At 53.5% G+C, this 20,086-nt stretch overlaps 6 protein-coding genes across 6 annotated transcripts; 4 read left to right on the plus strand and 2 right to left on the minus strand.

Annotated features, from left to right (window-relative positions):
- Window positions 1–194: 194 nt before the first annotated feature.
- J4E88_006554 (uncharacterized protein) lies at window positions 195–3,832 on the minus strand (the record flags this gene model as incomplete). The annotated part of the gene is made up of 3 exons (XM_049400179.1): window positions 195–1,280; window positions 1,332–3,388; window positions 3,436–3,832. The coding sequence occupies 3 exons, from the start codon at window positions 3,830–3,832 to the stop codon at window positions 195–197; spliced, it is 3,540 nt and encodes a 1,179-aa protein (XP_049253798.1).
- A 547-nt stretch (window positions 3,833–4,379) lies between these two features.
- Window positions 4,380–7,964, plus strand: J4E88_006555 (uncharacterized protein; the record flags this gene model as incomplete). Its single annotated transcript, XM_049400180.1, has 5 exons — window positions 4,380–5,579; window positions 5,624–6,055; window positions 6,104–6,664; window positions 6,709–7,283; window positions 7,334–7,964. 5 exons carry the CDS (start codon window positions 4,380–4,382, stop codon window positions 7,962–7,964), a joined length of 3,399 nt encoding a protein of 1,132 aa, XP_049253799.1.
- Window positions 7,965–9,166: 1,202 nt separating this feature from the next.
- Window positions 9,167–11,316, plus strand: J4E88_006556 (uncharacterized protein; the record flags this gene model as incomplete). The annotated part of the gene is made up of 5 exons (XM_049400181.1): window positions 9,167–9,375; window positions 9,430–9,642; window positions 9,696–10,098; window positions 10,176–11,088; window positions 11,312–11,316. The coding sequence occupies 5 exons, from the start codon at window positions 9,167–9,169 to the stop codon at window positions 11,314–11,316; spliced, it is 1,743 nt and encodes a 580-aa protein (XP_049253800.1).
- Window positions 11,317–13,643: 2,327 nt separating this feature from the next.
- Window positions 13,644–14,732, plus strand: J4E88_006557 (uncharacterized protein; the record flags this gene model as incomplete). The annotated part of the gene is made up of 1 exon (XM_049400182.1): window positions 13,644–14,732. One exon carries the CDS (start codon window positions 13,644–13,646, stop codon window positions 14,730–14,732), a length of 1,089 nt encoding a protein of 362 aa, XP_049253801.1.
- Window positions 14,733–15,683: 951 nt separating this feature from the next.
- J4E88_006558 (uncharacterized protein) lies at window positions 15,684–16,862 on the minus strand (the record flags this gene model as incomplete). The annotated part of the gene is made up of 2 exons (XM_049400183.1): window positions 15,684–16,434; window positions 16,489–16,862. The coding sequence occupies 2 exons, from the start codon at window positions 16,860–16,862 to the stop codon at window positions 15,684–15,686; spliced, it is 1,125 nt and encodes a 374-aa protein (XP_049253802.1).
- Window positions 16,863–17,986: 1,124 nt separating this feature from the next.
- Window positions 17,987–19,591, plus strand: J4E88_006559 (uncharacterized protein; the record flags this gene model as incomplete). The annotated part of the gene is made up of 5 exons (XM_049400184.1): window positions 17,987–18,256; window positions 18,309–18,575; window positions 18,623–19,055; window positions 19,105–19,497; window positions 19,554–19,591. The coding sequence occupies 5 exons, from the start codon at window positions 17,987–17,989 to the stop codon at window positions 19,589–19,591; spliced, it is 1,401 nt and encodes a 466-aa protein (XP_049253803.1).
- Between the last annotated feature and the right edge of the window lie 495 nt (window positions 19,592–20,086).

The raw sequence follows: 20,086 nt of genomic DNA on the forward strand, positions 1-20,086 counted from the left end.
GCTGATGATATTGATTCCCCCGTTGTCTGCCCCCTCCCCGGAGACGCCGTAGCGCTGATGCAAGAACTAAGAAGAAAGGAAAGAATAAGAGGCAACGATAAAAAAGGATTAGACGGATAACTTCAAACGAACGCCAGAGGGTGATACTCTTTCAAAGACTGTGGGCCTTCGCCATGGAACGACATGCGATAGCGCTACTCATCTTCATCATCGTCCATGGCGGTGTCACCATTAGCTTTCGGGGCGGCGATAGCATCGTCGTCTTCATCCTCATCGTCGACGACACGGGCTTTGCGGGGACGAGGCGCCGCAGCAGCAGCACCGTCGTCGTCGCTGCCAGCCGTGCCATCGGCCTTGTCTCCGTCTTCAGCGGGCGCGGCACCGTCCTCATCGCTCTCATCGTCGATGAACTCCGCGGACTTGTATTTACCGACTGGTTCGCTCTTGCGGGCGAGCTTCCTCTTCTTCTTCTCGCGGGGCCGCTCTTCGTCGGATAGGTCCTCGGTGCCACTAGCTGTAGTGCGTCTGCGTCTTGAGCGTGGCTCGTCGTCGTCAGAAGGCAGGCCGTCGGTGTCGGAGTCGGCGTCCTTCTTCTTGCGCTTCGGGCCCTTGGGGCCGCGTGCTTTGCGCTCTGCTTTGCGGACTTCCTTGTCTTCGTCTTCTTCCATGCGGCGACGCTCTTCTTCGTTGCGCTTCTCCATGAGTTCGCGGTCGCGCTGGAGGAGGCGCTGTTGCTCTTCTGCGTACTTGCGCTTCTTCTCTAGGGCTTCTGCTTCTGCGCGTGCCTTTTCTTCCTCGCGGCGGCGCACTTCGGCTTCGCGGATGCGGCGCGCTTGGTCGAGTTTGGTCGCGTTTTCGCCTTCGTAGGCGGCTTGCTTCTCGCGCGTACGCTCGAGCTGCTTGACCATGGTGTTGCGACCCATGTTTGCACGAGCGGTGATGTCGGCACGTGGGAAGGGCGGGTTCTCCTCCTTGGTGAGCTTCTCAAGTGTTTCAATCGCCTCGTTGAGACCTGTGACGGCTTGGTCGACGTCTTCGAGCGTGCGCTGTTGTTCGGTGAGCTGGTAGATTCGGGTGGCGATCTGGAACTGGACGAAGGCGACGTTGAACTGAGAGTTGAGGTCTGCAGGAGCGGCCGCAAGCGCTTGCTTTGAGTAGTCGAGAGCAGTTCGGAAACCGGCGATGCTGTTTTCATGCTTGGCTCGAAGATACCAGGTTCGTCCTAAACAAGCCAGGATCTTTGGGTCGTTGTGTCTGTTCCGAGACAGGGCTGCTTCGTACTTGGATGGGTTAGCAAAAGGTTAACAACGTAGTGATGGGAGTGAGCCTACGTTTTCGATTGCTCGAGCATACTGCTTGATCTCGCAATACGTATGTCCCAAGTTGACAAAGACACTGTGATCCTTGAGTGTTTCTCTGACCTTTGAGAAGATCTGCAGGGCTGTGGAGTAGTCCTTCTTGTCTTCCACCAGCGCAATGGCGATACCCTGAGCAGCATACGCATTCTTCGGATCGAGTTGAAGCACCTTGTCGAAGAACTCCACAGCTCGTTCGTAGCTCTTCCGACGCTTCTCTTTATCCTGTTCTGAACTTCGTGGCATCTCGCGCGCGATAGCAAGGTGGATGTTGCCCATGCCCATTAGCGAATAGCGATCATGCTTGTCAGACTTCTGCAGAGTGTGTTTGTATAGTCGCTGCTCGTCGTCCGCTGCGAAGTTGGAGGTCTTCTTCTTCGACTTGTTGACATACCACCCGTACAAGGCTCGCACCTCAACATTGTCCTCGTTCTCTTTGAAGAGATCTTTCATCGCTCTGGGTCCCTCGTCTTGTGGGTTCTCCCTCAACGCAATGTAGGTAAGGCGAATGCGTGCGTCGACGTAATCGGGGTGTCGCTGAAGCAGACTGTTGTAGACCTTCTTTGCCTCCTCCGCTTGGCCCTCGGCTTCGTAAGTTCGGGCAAGGTTGAAACTGATCGAGGTAACGAGTGCGTCCGTATCGATTGTGTCGTCGCGGTTCTCGGCGTTTACGCAGGCGTTGAGAGCCACCTGGAAGAGTTCCTGAGCTCGCACGTAGCGCTCGGCCTGGAAGTGGAAGCAGCCCATGTTGTTGAGCAGTTGTGGCGGTAGGAGTTGGCGAAGTGCCGCTGTGAGTTCAGCACCTTCCTCGACGCCCTCTGGATAATCTTCCTCTGGGATGGCTTCAATCTCCATTTGCTCCACTTCTTCCAGACACTTCAAGCTTTTTTCGGGGTGATCGGTCTCGTAAAGTCGAGCCAGGTTGAGCAAGACTGACTGGTCAGGGACGACCTTCTTCTTGGGATCCTTCCATGCGCTCTGTACGCTCTCGAGATATTTCAATGCCTTTTTCAACTCAGCGGATTTGTCCTCGGTGGATTTGTTGTTCTGAGCGGTAAAAACGTCTTCAGCGAACAGAGTACCAAGTAATGTCTGGGCTTCAACGTTGGGGGATTGCTGGAGGATCTTCTCGAGACGGAATTTGGCGCCATCGTAGTTGTTCATCAGGACGTTCATCTGGGCCAGTCCGAATTTGGCTGGTATGAAACCCCGCTCCTCGCCTCCACGGGCCTGATCAGACTTCTGGTAGTACTCGGCGGCAAGTGAAGTGTTGTCCTGTTGATGGGCAACCTTGGCTCGTAGGTACCAACCATCGCTGGCTATGGCGTTGGTGTCGGTGAGTTCGATGGCGCGTTTGGCTACATCTTCGGTTTTGGCGACATCTCTCCTCAGGGCAAGGTAGCTACCGACTGTGGCACAACTCAGGGGGTACTGGTTGTCGATCTTCAAGGCGGGCTGAATGTATTCACCAGTAGCCTTCTTGATCAGGGCGGCGAACTTGGGGTCGGAGGTGGAAAGGTTGGCGGTCTGCTGGAAGTTGTAGATGCCCAGCAGAATCAAGGCGATCTTGGAACTTGGGTTGAGCTCGAGAGATCTCTGCCAGGCACTGGCAGCCTCGTCCTTGTGGCCAAGTTGCCAGAAACAGCAGCCGATACCGATGCGTGGATCTGGATCGAGGAGGTCCGGCGAGCTCTCGAGGATGTTTTGGTATCCCTTCAAGGCTTCTGCCCACTTGCCCATGGAGTAGTGGACGCGGGCTTTGCCCATCTTAGCCATGAGGTTCCTGCCGCCGGATGCCCTCAGCGCGTCCTCGAAACATTTGGCAGCCTGCTTGAGCGTCTCCATGCGCTCGGGGCTGACAGTGGAGCCGGCCGCCGTCGCCGGGCCCTGGAGTGAGGCCCTGAGAAGGTATAGAACACCGCGAGCGAGGAACAGCGGGGGGTGCGAGGGGCTGATACGGGAGGCATCGTTGAGTACGCCGGTGGCCGATTGGATCCAGTACTCCTTGAGTTTCACGTCTGAATCTGCGTTTTCTGGACGTGTTAGTCATGGTACACATGTAGAAATTCCGATGACATACGAGGCCTAACGCGCGGTGCTTCGCGACACTTGAGCAGGTACAGCCAGCAGAGGCCGTTGAGGATGCTAAGCCGGTCTTCGCCGCGCGCGCGGTTGAAGACTTGGGTGGCCTGTCGCAGCACGTCTATGGCCGTCTCTATCCTCTTGCGCTTCGCATAGGCGACGGCGACCTGGACCCACGTCGACGTCGCGCTCTTCTCGGCCTCTAGAATGTCGCACAGCTCGGTTGGGTCGTCCTGGATCTGCTCGTCTAGGGGAATTTCGACATCGAGCTGGCCTCCCTCCTCGTCGGCGACGGAGATGGTGATGGAGCTGGGCACGTCCGAGTAGCGCGGCGGTGGGAACATGCTGCCAGCGCCGTTCACGCCATTCGCGCCATTCGCGTAAACTGCAGCCATGCTGGGAGGAAAGTCGCGATCGGGGAGATGGGATTCGCGATTGGTTCGGGGACGAGACGGGATCAGCGCGACATAGCAGATGGCAAGGGCAGAGAGGTAAAGGCGCGAGGTTGAAGGCTGCCTCCGTTGGTGGTTGGATAAAGAATCGCGAGTGAGAGCTTCCAGGGAGCGCGGAACGGCGAAACGTGCGGAATCAATGTCTTGGCGCGTCTATGAGGCGTGACGGCGCAGCAAAGATAACTTTCTTTAAGATTTTTTGCTGCATGACTATACAAATCCATAATTTGTCGTTGAGAACCTGGAAGCGTAACGTTTTTCCACATGCATCGTATCATGCCTAGGTGCCCTGATGTTCATGTTCGGCATTCATTTCATAGTAGACTCGCGTTGGTGATCCCTGCTGCTACTCCAACACCCCCGAGCTCCCCGCAACAGTACACATGCACCACATGGACACCCAATGACGCGCAATCCTCACTCTTGCGCACCATGCATGCCCAAATAAGCCACGCACGGAACACAACACTGCGCGACGCCTGAGTGCACCATGTCGCGCAATCCGGGCTACTCGCGGGCGGGACCCAATGGAGGCTATGCCAACGGTAACGGCAGCTACAACGGAGGAGGATATAATGGATACGGCGCCGGCGACGGCAGCTACGATGGGCGACCGAGCGGCGAGCGAGCGCGAAGACCAGGCGGATACGGCGGCATGAGCGCGCAGCAGGACGACTACCCACCCCGACCGAGCAATGAGCGCGAACGACCCCGACGACCCGGTGGCTACGGTGGCCTTGCCCAGGAAGACGAGATGGAGAGGAGGCCCAGCGGCGACCGAGAGCGCAGGGCGGGTGGCTATGGGGGAGGCGGTTTTGCAGGGCGTGACGAGAGCCCTCGCCAGGTCACACGGCCTACCAGCATCGAGCGCAGCCAGGCGAAACGACGCAGCGGAGAGCGCCAGAATGGGAGCCGCCCCAGGAACGCAAACAACGGACAGGGCAGCCAGGCAATCGAGGAAGTCCTTCAATACATACGGCAGAATTGGGACTTCATGACCAAAGACCAATGCGTGCCCATCGAGGTCGCCTTGAAGCTTATGGACTCAAGTTCGCTCGGTCTGGCAAGTCAAGCGGGTCAATTTCAGCAGACACACGACCAGCTGCAGAATGCGCTCAAAGGCATCGTCAACGAGCACCACCAGGGTTTCAACAGTTCCATCGGTACCTTCCATCAGATCCAGTCCAGCCTGCAAAACTCTCAACACCGTGTCAGGACCCTCAAAGGCTCGCTTGTCGCGGCCAAATCATCCCTCTCTACAGCCAAGCCAGAGCTCAGAGAGTTTGCGACCACGTCTCAGAACTACGACGAGATGCTACAGATGCTCGACACGATTGAGAAACTACAACTCGTCCCCGAGCGGCTGGAGGCTCGCATATCGGAGAAGCGTTTCTTGACAGCAGTAGACATACTACAAGACGCGCTACGCATGATACGGAAGACTGAGATGGAGAAGATTGGCGCCCTATCAGACTTGCGGACATACCTCAGCAACCAGGAAGTGTCCCTGACCGACATCTTGATCGAAGAGCTCCACAGCCATCTCTACCTCAAATCCCCCTACTGCGAAGACAGGTGGAAGGAGTATGCCCAGAACCAAGTCAAGGGTGACCTGTCGCAGCGTGCCCAGACTGACGCGAGGGGCCGGTTGCTTTACTACTTCCTTGATGGTCTTGACACGTCAGAACCAGTATGTATGCCCATACCAATTATGTACACTACTCACACTTCTAGATGACCGATGACTCCACCCACAACCCCGAAACAGACACATTTCAGTACATACGGCTGGTCATGGAAGCACTGAACAAGATGAGCCGCCTAGACATGGCAGTAGACACCATCGAGCAACGCCTACCGGTCGAGCTCTTCAAGGTCGTCGACAAGTCTAACAACGAGGTCGCGCAACGGCACCCGAGCATACTGCGAGCTTACTCCGCCAAGAAGAAGGGCAAAGCAAAGACTGAGGTAGAAAACGAGGATGTTCGAACAACTTTGTTGAACGACTTGATGTGGACCCTTTATGCACGGTTCGAAGCGATTGCGGAAAGCCACCGAGTCGTGCACGATGTTGTGGCCGGCATCGTCCGTCGGGAGAACAGAGGTGCATCAAGTGCGACGTTGACCCGCGGCTTCAAAGAGTTGTGGAAGCTCTATCAAAGCGAGGTTGGTTAACTGCAGTACTGCACATTTTTCTTGACTAACAGAATCTAGATGCGGTCACTGCTTCACGACTATCTAGCTACGGATGGGGAAGCGTCTTACAGAGGCGGCCAAGGCCAGGCATCTACTGGCAGCGCATTCTCTCGCGCTCCTCGGGACCGGAGCAAGCGCATGTTCAAGCTATCCGACGTGGATACAAAAGCGTCTGAGCTCTCCAAAGAGCGAGACGATCTTGAGGTCATCCTGAAGACATCTGTACCCGGACTTGTATCTGACTCAAAGAGACCAGAAGATGTCAACACCAACACAGCTACCAATCTCGATGGCAGTGCGACTGGGCATAAGTTGCTCGTTGAGCCTAGTGTGTTCAATATGGGCATACTATTACCGCCATCACTAGACTTCCTCAACCGGCTGAAGGAGGTTGTACCCTCAAACGCTGACATTAGCATGAGTACTTTGACCTCATTCTTGGACGATTTCCTCGTCAACGTCTTCCATCCACAGCTCGATGAGACTCTTGTCGAGTTATGTTCTCAGACCTTCATCGAGGTTGACTCTTTCAATGAGGACACTCAATGGTCGAAACACTCAAAGAAACCCATTTTCAAGGTACGTTCTCCATTGGTCATATGCTCCTCATGCTAACTCAACAGGGTACTGCACAATTCTTCACACTCATCACAGCTTTCTGCAAGATGTTGGATAACCTTCCCCATGACCAAGCGTTCTCCCAACTCATCGTCAATCAAATGGACACATACGCTCAGAAGTGCACCGGCTGGTATAAAGCCCTTGTCAGTCGATCACAGGCTACAGCAAGTGGTCGTCTTATGAAGGCTCCTGCCGTATGGTCAGAGTCCGAAGCAATGGAAGACCTCATCGCCCATCTGGTGCGAATAGACTCGTCCGACCAAGAGAGCTTGAACAAGGCCGTCGAAAGTGAAGTTGCTCTTTTGATTGAAGCAGTCGAAGCCGATGAGCCTCTGGATCAAGCAGACATGATACAGGACAAGAAGAGTATCGTCAGCTTATGTTTGCTGTACACAAGCATGAAGTGGCTGGCCACCAAGACCGCCCAATTACGGCATATTAGTGATCGTGCCTCTGACCCGATCAACGCTGAGTCGAGTGGCCAGAGGCACAACAGAAGGTGGACGCAGCTCTCCTCTGCCGATCCCAGACCACAGAGCGCTCATATTTACCTCCCATTGAGCGCAGATACAGCCGCGTAAGTGTCTCGATATCCATGAAAGCCGTATCCCACTAATCGACAAGCAGTATCTTCGACGCAGTAGTAGGAACCTACCAAGCCCTCAGCACGCGCGTACTTCGCACCCTGCACCTCTCCATACGCTCAACAATCCTGTACTCGCTCAACGCCAGCATACAGCCCAACATCTACATCGACACTCTACTCAGCGACCCCGACCCCGCCATCCTAGCTCTAAACGCCACGCTCGTCTCCTTCGACACAGAAGTATCAACCTACATACCCACCGCCTCATACGTGCACATCACACGCGGCCTCGCAACTCTAATGGACACCTACCTCCTCAACCTCTGCACCTCCAAGATCACACGCATGAACACCAACGGCTGCGCGCTCATGCAACTCAACATCCTCGTCCTGCAGCAGAACCTCAAGAACATCGAAGACGGCGCCACCCTACCCTACGCAGCCCTCTTCTTCGATCTTTTCACCGCAGGCCCAGACGCGATTATCGCTCGGGCCAAAGACTACGGTAAAGGCTTCGGGGTTCCACGCAAAGTGTTTGGTGAAGAGGAAGTGAAGAGGTTGTTGCAGATGACGTATGAAGAGAAGTTGAATGCTGAGAATAGGGAGGCTAGTGTGCAGGCGAAGAGGGCGTTGGATGCGCAGTTGTTGGAGATTAGCGAGTTTATGTATTAGAGATGGGTTGCTTCGAGTTCTTCTGGAACACTCTTGCCAGGAAAGCCTGTTGTAGCTGTAGTATCACCTTGGCTATAGTGGCGAATTTAAACATGACATTTATCTTTAGCCCCGGCACAGCAATAGATCTGACATGTAAGCACATTTTGGGAACGCGCGCAGCAGCATACATAGCCAAGACGGCGCCCGGGGCCGTACCCACTCCAAATCGTTGCAATCGAATCATCAGGAGCGCGAATACAAAAAGATGCGCCTGGGGTCATGCAAGCCCGGTGAGTCGCTTAGATCTACGCCCTTGTCATCTTCGGCGACGTTGTACGCGCACGGACGCCGCCTCGTGCGACGTCGCCGAACTGCTCATAAGGCTGGCCCAGTCATAGGGCTTCAGCTACGCCGCGGAACAGCGCGTTTTGCTGACATGATGTGGTATGATGGTTTTGTGGAAGGTTTTCACCGCTTCGTTATCGGGATGGGTGTGCGAGCTTGCAGAGCTGTGTTGCAAGAAGTGCAACGCTGCCTAAGTGAGTGCTTGGCTAAAGCGATTGTCATAGGAAAGAACTGGAGTAGGTAGGAGTAGGCATGATACTACGCCGCACCGCACTGCAAGGAGACCTTCCAATAAGACCCCGAATCCGGCGTCTAATACTCAAACATACTGCATCCTGCATCCCAATCTTGTACGAGCGAATCACAAACACAACACTCACATACCATTCATCATCGCTTCTGCACGCCACGCTTTCATCACCCACACTCGCTTCGAGCCGTTCGATACGGGCTTGCAGATACCCGTTGGCAGACAGCGTTCAGCCACAGGATTATGCTGATCTCACTTGATGATGGTGTAAGGGTGTTTCCTACCTGAGGTGTGCATGCATGTGAGGTGGCAGATCTCAGCGCCGCATATCGCAGATTTCAGGCCACCCCTTACGGTGACCTGGATTGATTGTTGTCGCCGATGACAGTTTGTGATATCGGACCGTCGGGGTCTTCGCAGCGGGCTGTGGGTTGTCGGGGTCTGGGGCGTGAGTGTATCGGGGGTCCGACGCATGTTATGTTATATGCTTGCGGGCTGCCCTTTCTTTGTTGGATTGTACTTGGCTAGCTCTTACGGATTTCGTGCGCAATAAGTGTACCTTCACTTAGCTTCCCACCCAAAACAAAGGTATCACGAAGCATTGATCAGTTCCGCGAGTTCAGTCATGTCTTCAGCTAGTACTGCGGAGGACGTTGAGAAGGCTGCTTCAGGCACTGACTATGCGCATCTAACCAACGATGAAGTCAAAAGCTTCAGCTGGGAGAACATCACTGTCACCGTCAAAGATAGGACGTCTAAACAGCCAATTGATCTCCTATCCAACGTGAGCGGCATGATCGAAGCCGGAGAGATGATGGCGTTGATGGGTCCAAGGTACGTTCAGAATATCACAGCCTTGCGAACAGCTGTCTAACAGGAATCACACAGTGGCTCCGGTAAAACGACTCTCCTCAACATCCTCGCCCACCGAGCCGCCATACCCAAAGCCACCATCCAACAAACACTTCGAGTCAACGGCGCGCCAACAACCCTATCCTCCTTCCGCAAACTAAGCAGCTACGTCGAGCAAGAAGACGCCCTAATCGGTTCCCTCACCGTCCGCGAAACTCTCTACTTCGCTGCTCAGCTCGCCCTCCCAAGGTAATCGACATGGCCCCTCCCTATCCCAAAGCTTTCTAACTCACCACCTCTAGTTCCATATCCGCCTCCTCCCGCAAAACCCTCATAACCTCCCTCCTCACCTCCTTCGGCCTAACCCCCCAGTCCAACACCCTAATCGGCACCCCGATCCGCAAAGGCGTCTCCGGCGGCCAGAAACGGCGTGTCAGCGTCGCCAGCCAACTCATCACAAGCCCCAGAATCCTTTTCTTGGATGAACCGACCAGTGGCCTGGATTCAGCGGCGAGCTACGAAGTCATCAAGTTTGTGCGCGATATAGCGAAGAAGTACAAGATTTTGGTGGTGGCGAGTATTCATCAGCCGTCTACGGCGACGTGGAAGTTGTTTGATAAGTTGATGCTGTTGAGTGGGGGGAAGGTGGTTTTTAATGGCGGGGTTGAGGGGGTGAAGGGGTGGTTTGAGGGGTTGGGGTATGAGGTATGTGTTTTTTGTTCTTGACAACGCTATCTAGTATTTTGTGTGTGAGAGGAGCTGACATGTCATTTCGTGTGTAGATGCCACTCTATACGAACCCAGCCGAATTCGTCATCGACCTCATCAACACGGATTTCTCGCATGACAGCACCACCGCCCAGCAACGCCTCACCCACCTCCACACCTCCTGGGCTACCTCCCCCGCCGCAGCCTCCCTGACCGCCAAAATCCATGCTGCCGCCGAAACAGCTTCATCTACCCCCATCACATCCTCTCCAGCCTCCACCAAAACCCACGCCTCACCCCTCCACACCACCCTAACCTTAACCCACCGCTCCTTCCTAAAATCCCACCGCGACATCGTCGCCTACGGCATCCGCATAGCCATGTACCTCGGCCTCGCCATAATGATGGGCACAGTCTGGCTGCGTCTCTCCCCCACGCAATCCAACATCCAAGCCTTCACCAACGCCATCTTCTTCGGCGGCGCCTTCATGTCCTTCATGGCCGTCGCCTACATCCCCGCGTACCTCGAAGACCTCGCCATCTACAGCAAAGAGCGCGCGAACGGGCTATACGGTCCCACGGCGTTTATGCTGAGTAACTTTGTCGTGGGTGTGCCGTACCTGTTCCTCATTACCATACTGTTCAGCATGGTGAGTTACTGGTTAGGCAATTTCCGGCCCGGAGCCGACGGGTTCTGGATGTGGGTGCTGTGGTTGTTTCTGGATTTACTCGCCGCGGAGTCTCTAGTCGTTCTCCTCTCCTCGCTCATACCCATCTTTGTTGTTGCGCTTGCGGCGACGGCGTTTGCGAATGGCCTTTGGATGTGTGTGAATGGGTTTATGGTGCAGCCGGATACGCTGAATGTGTTTTGGAGGTATGTTTTTCATTACATTGATTATCAGGCGTATGTCTTTAGGGGCATGATGGTGAATGAGTTTGGGAAGAGGAGTTATGAGTGTGAGAGGTTGGAGGGCGGGGGGTGTCAGTGTATGTATCCGAGTGCGTTGCAGGCTCAGTGTTTGGTGGATGGGAAGGCGGTGCTGGCGGTTTATGGGTTTGGGACGGGGCATACGGGGAAGTATGTGGGGTATTTGCTGGTGATTGTTGTGGTTTATAGGTTGTTGGGGTGGGCGGTTTTGTATTTGCGGAAGCATTGAGGAGGGCGGCGATGGTATTCCTTGTTTTGCGATCTTTGCTTGAATCCTCGTAGACTAGACGAGACAAAACTGCTGTCGTTTCCGGATTCCTTTCTCCAGCTCCTCGATCAACTCTCCATTCATGATCTCGTCCTTGTACACCTGGCCTAGGAGAAGGTAGTTCTCGCCCCGTGGTCGTAGCGCAACTGGCGTATATGCTCCTTCTAGATCCACGATAAGATCTCCTTCTCGTAGACAGACCGGTCCGAGGCCATAAGATCCGTCCTTGATACGAAATAGTGCCCATTTATGGAAGAAGCGGGACACAAGGGCTCCAAAGACTCTCCAACCAGTTCCAGTTTGACAAAAATCGTACTTGATTGTGCCATCTTCTGTTACATGTTTGGAAAGTACATGTAACAGTCTGATCCAATCCAAGAAACTCTGTAAATATTCCGTCATATTTTGTTCGCTCGCTTCGTAGTAACTAAAGTGGTGTCTGGCCTGTCCTCCAGTCAATGTTCGTGCCATAGAGATCATGGCGGGACTCAGATCGCTGCCCGTTGGGGCTTCTTCGGATACCTCCTGCCGCCAGTAGTCGAGAATAATATCGACCGGGTATTCCACAATAAGCTTCGTACTTTCAAGTCGACCTACATAGCTGAGGTCTGAAATTTCTTCTTGCACTATGATTGTGCAAGAGACAGTTGCATATACTGAACCGCATACCACGAGTTGCCGGCCATGTGGCTGTGCCATATTCTCGTTCGGCTCAGTAAACTTATATGTTCCGTATGCACTGGACGTAGGGGACAGCCCGCCCATCATCTGATCATATGATACAGCCTGCCACTGATCCCATTGAGGAACCCACGACTCGTATCCTGGATGGCCGTCGTAGTCCACATCATGGTAGACGTGGCCAAAGATTGCAAGATCGCTAGTCCATCTAGTAATTGCTGTGGCAGCGTCGTGGAAAACCTCTGCGACAGACTTTTCGTAATCAATGGGAATACTGGTCCTTTCGTCGCCTAGCTCTCTCAGCCCAAGTATACCATATACCTTGTCTAGAGGGTCCGTAGCATGCCAACGCCTGTAAGTGCTGAGAGCTTGTAAAAGACGACATCTGTCCGACGACAGTGGACCGTTCATTTTCCAGGCATAAGTCACGCCGATTGTAACTGAGACGGGCCTTTGGTGTCGACTATAGTTCATGTTCCAGCTCGCTAGACGTACTGCAGTATACCTGGAGAGTTCTTCGGTTCCCCAGTAGTATGCCAAATTAGCTGCCAGTCTGAACTCTTGTATACACCACATGCGACGAAACCAAGGATTAGAAAAAAAGGCTTGCAGTGAATGCCATGGTACGGAAGCGGCGAAAGCTGCGCCTGCGTCTGGTAAGCGCCAATTGGAATCGTAATCCGTTGGATCACCATCGATCAATTCCAAAGATTCAAAAAGACACTTAACCTTTGAGGCGTGCTCATCCTCGTCGTTGCCAAGCCAAACAACGACGCGTTTGGCGCGAAGATAGATTGAATCCATGCGACGGACTTGCGAACTCTTCTCTTCATCGTCAGACTGAGCGATGCACAGTGCATCTGCCCAGACAATCCGCACCTCGTTTGTCAGCCGCAACCTCACAAGCGCATCGTAGAGGCTCGCCGTCACCAAGTGCGTTGTACCGTTACAGAGAATCTCACGTCGGTCGTTTGAGTCGCCCCAGCAGTAGGAGAGTGCTTCGTATGCGGGATTATCGTCGACCTCGTACTGGCGAAGCTCGCATGAGACTGGGAACTCAGGGGCTTGTGAGGGTAGGACGTGTAGCAGGCGCATCTGCCTATTCGATAAACGCGTCGGATAGAGCGTCTCCATCGCGCAGAAGCACTCGCAGGTTGAGCGACTGGTGAGCGGAAGACGATGCACAATCTAAGCAAGCGCAGCAAAAGAAGAGAAGCCAAAATGAGTAAAAGGGAATCAGATGAGATAGCGCATATTCCTCCCCGTGCGCTTCTGTAGTAACAATGGGTGCAACTTTGATGGATGTATTGTCTCGAGCGGGGTAAAATGGATGCCTCAAGGGGTGGAAGCAGCGACGAACAGCGGCTAGCCCGTTCTCGGCCTAGCCCGCAACTCCCCACTTTGGTGCATCTGGCCCGTCGATGCCCAGGAGGTCCTTCACTGGGCAGCTCTTGCGAAATGACTCATTTTGCATCATATCGCTACTGCGTATGATCTCGCAGGTTTGCACTCCCATAACGACTGCCAACGTCGGAATACCGTGCAGCGATGATGTACAAAAGGCGCCGTGGCTGCCTCGTCATGCTTCCCAGCCACCTCTCAGGCTTCTAAGGTCCCGCATCACACACGTCGGTCAACACAGTGTAGCGATATCAGGTTACCAGCATGGGTACCTACAATCTTACGGATGAGAAAGGTCTCCAGCAATACCTCGAAGCGAACCGATTCCCAGCAGCTAGCGTGCAGCTTCTCTCAGGAGGCAATGCAAATTACGTCTTCCGCGTCACGAAGCACGACGGCTCCACGAGCATCTTCAAACATGCAGAGCCTGTCCTGAAACTCAACAAGGACTTTGTACTCGATCCTGCCCGTATGGATTATGAGGTCCGGATTCTAGAAGCACTATCTTCGACGAAGAGCCCTCTACCCACGAGCCCTACCAGCTCGAATGTACACGCTGCGAGGTTTTTGAGCTACGATCAATCAGAAAAGCTGCTCCAGATCGAGGATGGCGGGCGTCGTAACCTGAAGGACGCTTATACGGACCCGAAGCTCGACATGTTGTACATTGGAGAGCAGCTTGCGACATGGCTCGCTGCACTGCATACTGCAGCAAGGAACTTCTCGCTCGCCTCACCAGATCAGGCTGCGGACAGCAATAACAACCCCATTGCTGTCAGCGTGTACCGTTACTCGTACAGCGATCTACACACCGCATTGACGCAGTTCGGTCACGACCCCCAGCTCGCTATTCTCGTCAACGAAAAGTTCGGCAGTCTACTCGCAACAGACGACGAGTGTCTATGCCATGGCGACTTCTGGCCTGGAAACATCCTCGTCCGTGATGCCGAGTTGCAGCCGGTTGAGCTGACCATCGTGGACTGGGAGATTGTGCGTCGTGGCACCAGCGCAACGGATGTCGGTCAATTCGCTGCTGAGGCTTTCCTTCTTGATCGCTTTCGAGGCGGTAGAGGGCTACTCGGTGTGTTCTTGGATGCATATATTACAGCTCGTGGGTACACCGAGGTGCTCGGCAAGGCGTGGCTGACGAGGATGGTGGTGCATTGGGCAGTTCACATTGCATTCTGGCCGACTAGAATTGCATGGTCTGGTCAGGAAGAGACTAGGTCGCTCGTTGATATTGGCGCTGTCACTTTGCAGAATGTTCTCAATGACGATTGGGAGAAGGTTCTAGAGTCACCGCTGTTAAGGGATGTGAAGGAGACGTACTCCACGCTACTGTCACGACCATGAGGTCTCTCAACGATGAAAACAATTCGTCAAAGTCTTGCGAGTGTTTAGCTTCAATATTTAGAGTCGAAAGCGCCTGGGTGAGTATCCTCATCTCTAAAGATATTAGTTACCATCCTGCCAGCAGACCTCATTCTACTGATCACATGCTGAGGGTGTGAGGGACTTCGGACCTAATCATAAGAACATTCCACTTACCCCTTGTATCACTTAGTCAAGCAAACAAAAGCTTTCACGCGGATATATAAGGACTCATCATGGCCACCACCAACTATCACGTACCACGTTATCGACCAGCGTGATGTCTACACCACTCTCACCCGACGATATCTCTCGAATCATAGGCCGACTCACGACTGCGCTTGGAGAGATAGCACAAGTGCTACTTGAAGATATTTTACCACGTATGTCGACAACACAAGTAGCCCAGACACAAGGCCATGTGTCAAAGATTGTGAACGGACTTGTTCGTGAGTTTGTACAGGATACCAACAACGGGAACGAGCATCCATCACTCTTGCAGCAACTGTACACCCTGCTGCAACAAGACGTTGCACCTGTAACCCCTTCAGATGTACAGGTGTCAGACGAACGGTTGCTTGCTATCGTTGATAGGGTTGAAAGCTGGAGGGACTTGGTGCAAACGGGAGCGTTTGAGTCCTCGGAGGACCCAGAAGCCGCGTTGTTAGCGCTGAACTTAGACGAACAATCTTAGAAGGCACTGGTGTTGAGGACAATGAGATTGGCAAGAGGGGTGGTTGGGGTTATGGATGAGATCGCAGGACGTTATGCGAATGGATAGCAGCCAATATTGGCATAGACAATACAGGTAGTAGGATACTGGTTCGAATTATTGATAGCTATAGGCTTGATGGTCACTCTGCTCTTCGTCACTAGTGATCCAAACTCGACAATGCGTCTGATCTCCTAGCAACTTTCTTTCGATTTCCACAATTACTGCACCTTCTTCGCCCCCGATGCAATCTCAATGTCCGCCAGTGCAGCCTCTCGCCAGAACCAGACAGCGGCAAGCGTTGCGCCTGGACCACCACCACCCGTCAGGGCCGCAATAACAAGGAAGCTCTCAAAGAGGTTTTCGAGCGTGGCTTCTCCGTTCCTCATCCGCTGCACATCGCACACCGCGACCCACGACGGGATAATGTACATTAGTCCGATGATGAGCCAATCCCACTGGAAGATGAACAGCAAACCCCAATCAGCGTTCCTCTTCCAGGTATAGGTACTGGGTAGGAAGACGCGGGCGTACGTGACATCGGGGTCTGTCGACAGGGAAATGCCACGGATGGCGTACCAATGAGTTGCCACACAAAGGACGAAAAGTAGAGCGTAGAGGACTTTGAGATGTCGAACGTCGGCATTCCTGTTGCTCGCGGTAACGGTGGTCGAGGTACCGGAGAGGGAGACGAGCCACATGGGGATGCCGGTAAGGATGGGTGTGAATTGCCAGAATGCTAGGATCTTTTGCACCCTATCTGCGCTTTGGTCGGGAAGGAACAATGCGACCGTAGGCACAACGTAGAACAGGAAAACGCCTGGTAGGATCACGCGCGCGTAAGGCAACGGGATAGTGCGTCCGCTCTCAAAGTACGCTTTGGGCTGCGAGACGCGATGGAGGAGTAGCCACCAGATAGTGACGATGCAAGCTGCTCCAACATTCTGATAGACGAAGGCCCAGATGGAAATGCTGCATAATGTCAGCTACCTCCGGTTTCGCCAAATACCACATTGGCGGACTTACTATTTCAGCCAACTATTCTGATTTCGCTGCCGGTACGCCTCAACATTGTTGATCGTGACAAGGGCCGTGATTTGGATGAGAAAGTAGAGTTGTTGCCAATAATATGGCTCGTTCCATCGCATCGGGCCGGATAGAAAGGCAGCCACCAGGAAAGACAGACCTTCGTCCACCAAGTGAATGCTCGTGTAGTCCTTTTTGATAGGCACACCATTTGGGAAAACGCCCGACGCTGCTGTTTCTAGAAAGCCCACAGGAATATCGTTCATCGCGGTCGTGATGCGCATGGTATAGAACCCGAGCGCGGCCAACACAGCCATGAGAGCCAGTAGCGCATTGTTGTTTGGGCGGCCGACGTTTGCTGTTGATGTTGCCATGCTGGGCTGTTGCTGACACTCAGGACACCTGGTGTGTAGTGGCAGACAAGTTTGGTTTTATTCGTCGTCCCGCGTAAGTGCTCGGCTTCACTTGGCGAGCTTCGCCCTCCTATTAAACTCAATACGGAGAATACGGACACCTATTACTTGCGGGGCTTGCTTATGTAAAGCGGCTCAAGGGCCGGCGGTTCCATTGCTGCTTGGCTGTGGCTGTCTGGGCAACTTCTGCACTGTCAGACGATGCCGTAGCATGTCGATGTTATCGCAAAGCAACGACGAGAAGACAACAGGACCCGGAGCGTTCGACGATGGTCCATTGCGGACGAAGGATGTCTCACGTGACCCAAGAAGGCTGCCGAGGTCGGTCCGCGCCGGGAAGATCTATACGGGTTTTATCCGGAATTCGAACTCATAGGTGAGATAAAGCTTCCTATCAAATGGAGCGAATGTTGTTTTTACTGTCCCTGGAGTGTTGTTCCAGGTAAGTATACCGAATGTATGGTTCGGGCCTTCCGGCTAAGCGGCACACTCGATGGCCGGAACGTGTTTCAACGGCGTTGGTGTTGATGGCCATCCGGTTTTTAACGTGACGTCAATGCACCGCTTCATGATATGCTTCCATCGATATTCCTTTTCGAAGAGCAAATTCCACGGTTCGAATAGAAGGAAAAGCTGCATCTGACCCAAAAGAAAAGACGGCTCGCATCGCTTTGCGGGGTGATGTGCAGCAGTGGTACCTGCCAAGCACCCAACGCGATGAAGGCGGACGCGGAGGTGCCGAGATCCAGATGTCGCGTCCTCCACGCGACGCTAGGGGAGTGATGTCATACCATCCTTTCATCGCCTTGCGACGCAAGCTGGAGCAAGCACCACCAAGAATCTCCGTCTTATGCATGGACGCCACCAGATCGAGTATGGCGCATCCAATTTATGATGCGCTCTCCAGCGCTATTACGCATTGGCGCCCTCCAAGTCTCGGAACCTTGGCTGCCAGGGTTTGACAGCGCGTCGCGTCTTCCCTCTTGTATGCTTGTCTCTCTTGTCAGACCTTGCTTGCATCCTCTTCCTTACTCCCATTCACAACGATACCCCAGAGCCCCGAAAAGGCCCGAAAGTCATACAAAATGGTTGGAGGCAGACGCAACGTTCTCAATAGCCACGACAACAGCAACGGCAATGTCAACCGTCGCCACAATGTCGAACAGTTCAGCAAGTACCAGCGCGTCGACCTGGAAAGCGGATATGGAGCGATTACCCCCGTCAAGCCGAAGCGTAGATTCCGCGATGCGATCGAACAAACCGTTAAAGACAACCGCGCCAATGAAATGAAACAGAAGTTGATCGACAACATCGACCATGAAGCGCTCGAAATTTACAGGAAGAGTGACGAGAGCGTATGTTGCAAACGATCGAACTGCTGAGAAAGATGCTAACATCCAACCTCAGCTCAAATCTATAAAGAATAAGAAGGTACGCGGTTTCTACGAGGAGCAGAATGAGCGCCTAGACGACTGGGCCGAAGTCGACATGGTTGTTTCCTCACTCGCCGACGACATCGTCGATAGTATGAACCCGCGAGACGTCGATGGCGATGGCGTGGCAGAAGACCGGGGACCATTGGGTAACAGCGGAGAGGATTTGGAACCATTTCTACCCGAGGAGGAGCGCAACAAGCGAGCAAAGTCCGCTAAGCATGCGAGATGGGCGATCAATGTAGGTCCCAAAATTGAAACATGCCTTCCCAAACTAACAGAGTACAGATCAACGTAATCGTAAATATCCTTCTCCTCGCGGCCAAGGGTGTAGCAGCCATCTGGTCCAGCTCCCTCTCCTTGATTGCATCCCTCGTCGATTCGGCTCTTGACTTGCTCTGCACCGTCATCATCTGGACTACCAACAAGCTTGTAAGCTGGCGTGTGGAGGGTTTGCGAAAGAAGTTCCCCATCGGCCGCCGACGCCTCGAACCAATCGGTATCCTGGTCTTCTCCATTCTCATGGTCATATCGTTCCTCCAGATTTTGCAAGAGTCGGTCAAGAAGCTCTTGCCAAGTGGTGACCACAGTGTGTCTCAATTGCCACCAGCTGCTATTTTCGCCATGGTCGCTACAATTGTCGTCAAGGGTACCATTTGGGTAGGATGCGCAAGGGTCAAGACAACACAAGTACAGGCTTTGGCCCAAGACTGCAAGACTGGTAGGCTCATTCCCTTCACCTCTTGGAATGCAATAACTGACAAAATCAGACGTTATCTTCAACACGCTCTCCCTCTTGTTCCCGCTCATCGGAGGCCACGTCGGCGTCTGGTGGCTCGACCCTCTTGGCGCAGCTTGCCTTTCGCTTTTCATCATCTACGACTGGGCTTGCACTTGCTTCGAGAACGTCACCCGTTTGACCGGTGAGCAGGCCAGCGACCGTGTGGAGCGCAAGATGATGTATATGGCATACCGCTTCTCGCCCCTCGTCGAAGGCTTCAAGAGTCTGAAGTGCTACCATGCGGGTGATGGTGTCTGTGTTGAGATTGATGTGCTCATGAAAGAGGAGACGCCGTTGAGGAAGTGCCATGACATTGCGGAGACCCTGCAGTACTGTCTAGAGGGCCTGAACGAGGTCGACCGCGCTTTTGTTACTATGGATTGTGAGTTTCGTAATCGAGAGAAGAGTGGTTGTGGATATAACGCTAACATTTTGCAGACACTTCCCAAGGTCCTACAGGCCACGCTGGTAGCTAGACATATGCATCCGAGCGATTTGCATTCGGCGCCGTCATTGGCTGGTCGCATAGCATACATGGCGTTCAGTCAGTATCATACATACCTGTGTTTTTCTCATCATTTCCAGCGTAGTAGCATTCGATTTTCCAATATTACAATCAGTACAACTTTACAACAATCACTATTGTCCCTCTACGTCATCGCTTCGTTTGCTAATCCACGCTATGGCCTTTTTCAGGTCGTAAGAAGCGCGTGACGGTCAATACGCGGCGCCGGTGACCTAACAACAACAAATACAGCTCCAAACCATTGTGCTCATTCACAGAGAGCCCGCATTCGCAACTCTTACCACCCTCCCGCAATTTTTATCTGCCTTCTACGATACACGCGCGAGCGTACCCGCGCACGACTACTCAACCACATTTCTTCGCCGACGCCAGACTCGTCAAGAATGGCCCCTGCCACGTTCAGCGATTGCGCCGACTTCCTCACCCATGGGCTCGAGCTCGCCGA

This window comes from Alternaria novae-zelandiae (genome assembly GCF_023758075.1).
Source record: "Alternaria novae-zelandiae strain BMP 2774 chromosome Unknown scaffold_13, whole genome shotgun sequence".
NCBI classification, from domain to species: Eukaryota; Fungi; Ascomycota; class Dothideomycetes; order Pleosporales; family Pleosporaceae; genus Alternaria; species Alternaria novae-zelandiae.